At 39.3% G+C, this 9191-nt stretch overlaps 1 protein-coding gene across 1 annotated transcript in view; it reads right to left on the bottom strand.

The window, feature by feature from the left end:
- Positions 1 to 1571: 1571 nt before the first annotated feature.
- Positions 1572 to 9191, bottom strand: part of LOC149137668 (uncharacterized) — a 9015-nt gene continuing 1395 nt past the window's right edge. The window contains exon 2 of the mRNA XM_089355426.1: positions 1572 to 9191. This exon is cut by the window's right edge and continues 714 nt beyond it. Coding sequence (XP_089211552.1) covers positions 1939 to 9191 — 7253 coding nt within the window. The 3' untranslated portion in view covers positions 1572 to 1938.

Consider the following 9191-nt stretch of genomic DNA (forward strand, 5'->3'; position numbering starts at 1 on the left):
ATAAACGAATATGCCAGTGGCATGTTAAGACTCGTAAACAAGCCATTCATAAGTGGTGCTGCGAGCTGATTTAGGTGTATCTAACCATTTGCTACAACGAGAAATTTTCTCCATGACAAAACACAGTGAATGGCTTGTTTACGAGTTCGAACTTGCCACTGGCATATTCGAGCTGGTTAACATTGCATAAAAAATTAGTATTTCATCATTCCAGTAAGAACCGAACTCAATGGAGCGATATGTCGACCAACGTAAGGGTAGAAAACACACCCCAGCAGAATACCGTAGGTTGATCAAAGTTTCATGACCTACTATGTTTGATCCAAAGAGAATTATGAGAAAAGAGCAAAATAATATAAATATCTGAATCACTAATTGATACTGTGGCGAATTCTAAAATGTTTTCAGAAAGAAATTTAGTTATAAATTATACTGAATTCCAGAAATTTACACTGGAGATTGTTATCTATATTGCTGAACCATTTGATAAACGATAATTCTTCTATAACAGCCGATAAGTTTATTATGGAAAATGAAGAGATGTAGAATATTTTACTGGACATTCGTTTCTGATGTTTTACCGGACATATTAATTTGCATTTATGATTTACAATAGGATTTTTAAGTGTAATGTATGGTCCGCGTAACATTAAATTTTCCACTCTATTGACTATTTATTGGCTAATAGTTTCCTATATTCCGATATTGAGAAAATAGGTGAAAGCAAGTGGTATTCTCTACCGTGATCTCTCACTCACATAGAAGCACACACAAGTACACATATTCATACATATATGATTATATATATAATGTGTGTGTGTGTGTGTGTGTGTGTGTGTGTGTGTGTGTGTGTGTTTGTGTGTGTGTGTGTGTGTGTGTACATTTATGAGCACAGATTTTCCTCCGACAACAACAGAAAGAAAACACCCAAATCTAAACTAGAACGGAAATAATTTTCAAGCCAGAATTGGCCAGAATTGACCGGAATGACTGAATGAGACAGCTAAGCATCAATGTACATGAGAAAAGAAGCAGTGCAAATGAATATACAAATTGTAAAGTAAAGAAACTAAGATTTGCAGGCAGGAAGTGCTATGGTATTCCTCCTTGATCAAAAAGAAAATTTGAAATATTGTGGTCGTACAATTCATATAGTTCTGTGATACCAAACAAAGAAAACTTTTGAAGAACCAATGATGTTAACTTTTGAAGAACCAATGATGTTAGATTTCTCTCACCAAAATCACTGTATGAACTTTTACTAATGAACTCCAATGATATTAATCGAGTTATGAATACTTATTTGAAGTAAGGCTATATCACATTGAAAACAACGGTTCTCATACGGTCATAAAAATTAAGCGATGTCGAACGTAGTTCATAGTTAAATGGATGATTTATCTGAAATCTAGGTGATGTAAGGCGGTGCTGCAGCATGACCACAGTTAATTGTGTGAAACAGATAATACTTATAGGAGTGTGTGTGAGAAAGTTTTTATGTGTGTGAGTATGTGTGTGTTTAAATACAATAATAATGAATATAGGAATTATAAAACGAAAACAGTAAGAAATTATATAGGAAAATATAGTTTATTTATAGGTACTGATTGTATACAACATATAGAATTTTTGACATCAACAATGCAATTTTATGAAGGTGGACACAAAATATCATAAGAGGTCCGTAATATCTAATAATTTATAAATCACATAAGACTCCTCATGCGAAAATCATCTTCGCTTTTGGAATTTTATTCAATACGCAGGACAAAAGTCAGGTGAAGAAACGAAAGTAACAATGTCGATGTTATAACGACCATTTCTTATTTTGTACATCGCATTTCGTTTATGAGAAATAAAAAATAATGAAAAACACTTTGGCATTTATAGTTCGCATCCACGAGTTCGAATGAACAGAAATAGCATGGTAATTCGTTTTTATGAATTATGTACACATGCATATGTCCTTTGTGACCACGATGTTCCTTGCGCACACGGCATTACAAAGTATGTACCAAATTCTGTACATTGAATAAATAAATTTTTATTTGGATGTGCAAAATAGAATTTACCAGCAGCAAATTTCTCCTTCGTACAAGGATTGTCAATGGTGGATTTGGTGGTCGCGGTTTTCCCAGTCGTAGCTATGGTCTGTTGATTGTTAACATTGCTGTTGCTAACATTGCTATCATCTGCAATGCAAGTATAGGCCATTTGTGACCATATGGTAGTCGGCGCACACGGCATTACAAAGTATGTACCAAATTCTGTACATTGAATAAATAAATTTTTATTTGGATGTGCGAAATAGAATTTACCAGCGTCAATATTCTCTTTACTACACGGATTGATAATGGTAAATTTGCGGGTTGTCGTGGTTCTTTTTGTCGAAGATACGGTTTGTTGTATATTAACATTGCTATCGTCTGCAATGCAGGTATAGGCGCTTTGTGACCATATTGTACCCGGAGCACACGGCTTTACATAGAATGTACCCCATTCGGTACATTGAATAAAGAAGTGTTTATTTGGATGAGCGAAATAGAATTTACCGGCGTCAATATTCTGCTTGGTACAGGGATTGTTAATGATAGATTTGTTGGTGGTCGTGGTTCTTTCTGTCGTAGCCTTCGTATGTTGAGTATTATCATATTTTTCGTCTGAAATGCAGGTATAGGCAGTTTGTGACCATACTGTGCCCGGTGCACACGGCATTACAAAGTATGTACCCAATTCGGTACACTGGATAAAGAACGTTTTATTTGGGTGAGCGAAATAGAATTTACCGGCGTCAATATTTTGCTTGGTACAGGGATTGTTAAAGATAGATTTGTTGGTTGTCGTGGTTCTTTCTGTCGTAGCCTTCGTATGTTGAGTATTATCATATTTTTCGTCTGCAATGCAGGTATAGGCAGTTTGTGACCATACTGTGCCCGGTGCACACGGCATTACAAAGTATGTACCCAATTCGGTACACTGGATAAAGAACGTTTTATTTGGGTGAGCGAAATAGAATTTACCGGCGTCAATATTTTGCTTGGTACAGGGATTGTTAAAGATAGATTTGTTGGTTGTCGTGGTTCTTTCTGTCGTAGCCTTCGTATGTTGAGTATTATCATATTTTTCGTCTGCAATGCAGGTATAGGCAGTTTGTGACCATACTGTGCCCGGTGCACACGGCATTACAAAGTATGTACCCAATTCGGTACACTGGATAAAGAACGTTTTATTTGGGTGAGCGAAATAGAATTTACCGGCGTCAATATTTTGCTTGGTACAGGGATTGTTAAAGATAGATTTGTTGGTTGTCGTGGTTCTTTCTGTCGTAGCCTTCGTATGTTGAGTATTATCATTGCTATCGTCTGCAATGCAGGTATAGGCAGTTTGTGACCATACTGTGCCCGGTGCACACGGCATTACAAAGTATGTACCCAATTCGGTACACTGGATAAAGAACGTTTTATTTGGGTGAGCGAAATAGAATTTACCGGCGTCAATATTTTGCTTGGTACAGGGATTGTTAAAGATAGATTTGTTGGTTGTCGTGGTTCTTTCTGTCGTAGCCTTCGTATGTTGAGTATTATCATATTTTTCGTCTGCAATGCAGGTATAGGCAGTTTGTGACCATACTGTGCCCGGTGCACACGGCATTACAAAGTATGTACCCAATTCGGTACACTGGATAAAGAACGTTTTATTTGGGTGAGCGAAATAGAATTTACCGGCGTCAATATTTTGCTTGGTACAGGGATTGTTAAAGATAGATTTGTTGGTTGTCGTGGTTCTTTCTGTCGTAGCCTTCGTATGTTGAGTATTATCATTGCTATCGTCTGCAATGCAGGTATAGGCAGTTTGTGACCATACTGTGCCCGGTGCACACGGCATTACAAAGTATGTACCCAATTCGGTACACTGGATAAAGAACGTTTTATTTGGGTGAGCGAAATAGAATTTACCGGCGTCAATATTTTGCTTGGTACAGGGATTGTTAAAGATAGATTTGTTGGTTGTCGTGGTTCTTTCTGTCGTAGCCTTCGTATGTTGAGTATTATCATATTTTTCGTCTGCAATGCAGGTATAGGCAGTTTGTGACCATACTGTGCCCGGTGCACACGGCATTACAAAGTATGTACCCAATTCGGTACACTGGATAAAGAACGTTTTATTTGGGTGAGCGAAATAGAATTTACCGGCGTCAATATTTTGCTTGGTACAGGGATTGTTAAAGATAGATTTGTTGGTTGTCGTGGTTCTTTCTGTCGTAGCCTTCGTATGTTGAGTATTATCATATTTTTCGTCTGCAATGCAGGTATAGGCAGTTTGTGACCATACTGTGCCCGGTGCACACGGCATTACAAAGTATGTACCCAATTCGGTACACTGGATAAAGAACGTTTTATTTGGGTGAGCGAAATAGAATTTACCGGCGTCAATATTTTGCTTGGTACAGGGATTGTTAAAGATAGATTTGTTGGTTGTCGTGGTTCTTTCTGTCGTAGCCTTCGTATGTTGAGTATTATCATATTTTTCGTCTGCAATGCAGGTATAGGCAGTTTGTGACCATACTGTGCCCGGTGCACACGGCATTACAAAGTATGTACCCAATTCGGTACACTGGATAAAGAACGTTTTATTTGGGTGAGCGAAATAGAATTTACCGGCGTCAATATTTTGCTTGGTACAGGGATTGTTAAAGATAGATTTGTTGGTTGTCGTGGTTCTTTCTGTCGTAGCCTTCGTATGTTGAGTATTATCATATTTTTCGTCTGCAATGCAGGTATAGGCAGTTTGTGACCATACTGTGCCCGGTGCACACGGCATTACAAAGTATGTACCCAATTCGGTACACTGGATAAAGAACGTTTTATTTGGGTGAGCGAAATAGAATTTACCGGCGTCAATATTTTGCTTGGTACAGGGATTGTTAAAGATAGATTTGTTGGTTGTCGTGGTTCTTTCTGTCGTAGCCTTCGTATGTTGAGTATTATCATATTTTTCGTCTGCAATGCAGGTATAGGCAGTTTGTGACCATACTGTGCCCGGTGCACACGGCATTACAAAGTATGTACCCAATTCGGTACACTGGATAAAGAACGTTTTATTTGGGTGAGCGAAATAGAATTTACCGGCGTCAATATTTTGCTTGGTACAGGGATTGTTAAAGATAGATTTGTTGGTTGTCGTGGTTCTTTCTGTCGTAGCCTTCGTATGTTGAGTATTATCATATTTTTCGTCTGCAATGCAGGTATAGGCAGTTTGTGACCATACTGTGCCCGGTGCACACGGCATTACAAAGTATGTACCCAATTCGGTACACTGGATAAAGAACGTTTTATTTGGGTGAGCGAAATAGAATTTACCGGCGTCAATATTTTGCTTGGTACAGGGATTGTTAAAGATAGATTTGTTGGTTGTCGTGGTTCTTTCTGTCGTAGCCTTCGTATGTTGAGTATTATCATATTTTTCGTCTGCAATGCAGGTATAGGCAGTTTGTGACCATACTGTGCCCGGTGCACACGGCATTACAAAGTATGTACCCAATTCGGTACACTGGATAAAGAACGTTTTATTTGGGTGAGCGAAATAGAATTTACCGGCGTCAATATTTTGCTTGGTACAGGGATTGTTAAAGATAGATTTGTTGGTTGTCGTGGTTCTTTCTGTCGTAGCCTTCGTATGTTGAGTATTATCATATTTTTCGTCTGCAATGCAGGTATAGGCAGTTTGTGACCATACTGTGCCCGGTGCACACGGCATTACAAAGTATGTACCCAATTCGGTACACTGGATAAAGAACGTTTTATTTGGGTGAGCGAAATAGAATTTACCGGCGTCAATATTTTGCTTGGTACAGGGATTGTTAAAGATAGATTTGTTGGTTGTCGTGGTTCTTTCTGTCGTAGCCTTCGTATGTTGAGTATTATCATATTTTTCGTCTGCAATGCAGGTATAGGCAGTTTGTGACCATACTGTGCCCGGTGCACACGGCATTACAAAGTATGTACCCAATTCGGTACACTGGATAAAGAACGTTTTATTTGGGTGAGCGAAATAGAATTTACCGGCGTCAATATTTTGCTTGGTACAGGGATTGTTAAAGATAGATTTGTTGGTTGTCGTGGTTCTTTCTGTCGTAGCCTTCGTATGTTGAGTATTATCATATTTTTCGTCTGCAATGCAGGTATAGGCAGTTTGTGACCATACTGTGCCCGGTGCACACGGCATTACAAAGTATGTACCCAATTCGGTACACTGGATAAAGAACGTTTTATTTGGGTGAGCGAAATAGAATTTACCGGCGTCAATATTTTGCTTGGTACAGGGATTGTTAAAGATAGATTTGTTGGTTGTCGTGGTTCTTTCTGTCGTAGCCTTCGTATGTTGAGTATTATCATATTTTTCGTCTGCAATGCAGGTATAGGCAGTTTGTGACCATACTGTGCCCGGTGCACACGGCATTACAAAGTATGTACCCAATTCGGTACACTGGATAAAGAACGTTTTATTTGGGTGAGCGAAATAGAATTTACCGGCGTCAATATTTTGCTTGGTACAGGGATTGTTAAAGATAGATTTGTTGGTTGTCGTGGTTCTTTCTGTCGTAGCCTTCGTATGTTGAGTATTATCATATTTTTCGTCTGCAATGCAGGTATAGGCAGTTTGTGACCATACTGTGCCCGGTGCACACGGCATTACAAAGTATGTACCCAATTCGGTACACTGGATAAAGAACGTTTTATTTGGGTGAGCGAAATAGAATTTACCGGCGTCAATATTTTGCTTGGTACAGGGATTGTTAAAGATAGATTTGTTGGTTGTCGTGGTTCTTTCTGTCGTAGCCTTCGTATGTTGAGTATTATCATATTTTTCGTCTGCAATGCAGGTATAGGCAGTTTGTGACCATACTGTGCCCGGTGCACACGGCATTACAAAGTATGTACCCAATTCGGTACACTGGATAAAGAACGTTTTATTTGGGTGAGCGAAATAGAATTTACCGGCGTCAATATTTTGCTTGGTACAGGGATTGTTAAAGATAGATTTGTTGGTTGTCGTGGTTCTTTCTGTCGTAGCCTTCGTATGTTGAGTATTATCATTGCTATCGTCTGCAATGCAGGTATAGGCAGTTTGTGACCATACTGTGCCCGGTGCACACGGCATTACAAAGTATGTACCCAATTCGGTACACTGGATAAAGAACGTTTTATTTGGGTGAGCGAAATAGAATTTACCGGCGTCAATATTTTGCTTGGTACAGGGATTGTTAAAGATAGATTTGTTGGTTGTCGTGGTTCTTTCTGTCGTAGCCTTCGTATGTTGAGTATTATCATATTTTTCGTCTGCAATGCAGGTATAGGCAGTTTGTGACCATACTGTGCCCGGTGCACACGGCATTACAAAGTATGTACCCAATTCGGTACACTGGATAAAGAACGTTTTATTTGGGTGAGCGAAATAGAATTTACCGGCGTCAATATTTTGCTTGGTACAGGGATTGTTAAAGATAGATTTGTTGGTTGTCGTGGTTCTTTCTGTCGTAGCCTTCGTATGTTGAGTATTATCATTGCTATCGTCTGCAATGCAGGTATAGGCAGTTTGTGACCATACTGTGCCCGGTGCACACGGCATTACAAAGTATGTACCCAATTCGGTACACTGGATAAAGAACGTTTTATTTGGGTGAGCGAAATAGAATTTACCGGCGTCAATATTTTGCTTGGTACAGGGATTGTTAAAGATAGATTTGTTGGTTGTCGTGGTTCTTTCTGTCGTAGCCTTCGTATGTTGAGTATTATCATATTTTTCGTCTGCAATGCAGGTATAGGCAGTTTGTGACCATACTGTGCCCGGTGCACACGGCATTACAAAGTATGTACCCAATTCGGTACACTGGATAAAGAACGTTTTATTTGGGTGAGCGAAATAGAATTTACCGGCGTCAATATTTTGCTTGGTACAGGGATTGTTAAAGATAGATTTGTTGGTTGTCGTGGTTCTTTCTGTCGTAGCCTTCGTATGTTGAGTATTATCATTGCTATCGTCTGCAATGCAGGTATAGGCAGTTTGTGACCATACTGTGCCCGGTGCACACGGCATTACAAAGTATGTACCCAATTCGGTACACTGGATAAAGAACGTTTTATTTGGGTGAGCGAAATAGAATTTACCGGCGTCAATATTTTGCTTGGTACAGGGATTGTTAAAGATAGATTTGTTGGTTGTCGTGGTTCTTTCTGTCGTAGCCTTCGTATGTTGAGTATTATCATATTTTTCGTCTGCAATGCAGGTATAGGCAGTTTGTGACCATACTGTGCCCGGTGCACACGGCATTACAAAGTATGTACCCAATTCGGTACACTGGATAAAGAACGTTTTATTTGGGTGAGCGAAATAGAATTTACCGGCGTCAATATTTTGCTTGGTACAGGGATTGTTAAAGATAGATTTGTTGGTTGTCGTGGTTCTTTCTGTCGTAGCCTTCGTATGTTGAGTATTATCATATTTTTCGTCTGCAATGCAGGTATAGGCAGTTTGTGACCATACTGTGCCCGGTGCACACGGCATTACAAAGTATGTACCCAATTCGGTACACTGGATAAAGAACGTTTTATTTGGGTGAGCGAAATAGAATTTACCGGCGTCAATATTTTGCTTGGTACAGGGATTGTTAAAGATAGATTTGTTGGTTGTCGTGGTTCTTTCTGTCGTAGCCTTCGTATGTTGAGTATTATCATATTTTTCGTCTGCAATGCAGGTATAGGCAGTTTGTGACCATACTGTGCCCGGTGCACACGGCATTACAAAGTATGTACCCAATTCGGTACACTGGATAAAGAACGTTTTATTTGGGTGAGCGAAATAGAATTTACCGGCGTCAATATTTTGCTTGGTACAGGGATTGTTAAAGATAGATTTGTTGGTTGTCGTGGTTCTTTCTGTCGTAGCCTTCGTATGTTGAGTATTATCATTGCTATCGTCTGCAATGCAGGTATAGGCAGTTTGTGACCATACTGTGCCCGGTGCACACGGCATTACAAAGTATGTACCCAATTCGGTACACTGGATAAAGAACGTTTTATTTGGGTGAGCGAAATAGAATTTACCGGCGTCAATATTTTGCTTGGTACAGGGATTGTTAAAGATAGATTTGTTGGTTGTCATGGTTCTTTCTGTCGTAGCCTTCGTATGTT

Source organism: Octopus bimaculoides, chromosome 1 (assembly GCF_046866305.1).
Source record: "Octopus bimaculoides isolate indiv1 chromosome 1, ASM4686630v1, whole genome shotgun sequence".
NCBI classification, from domain to species: Eukaryota; Metazoa; Mollusca; class Cephalopoda; order Octopoda; family Octopodidae; genus Octopus; species Octopus bimaculoides.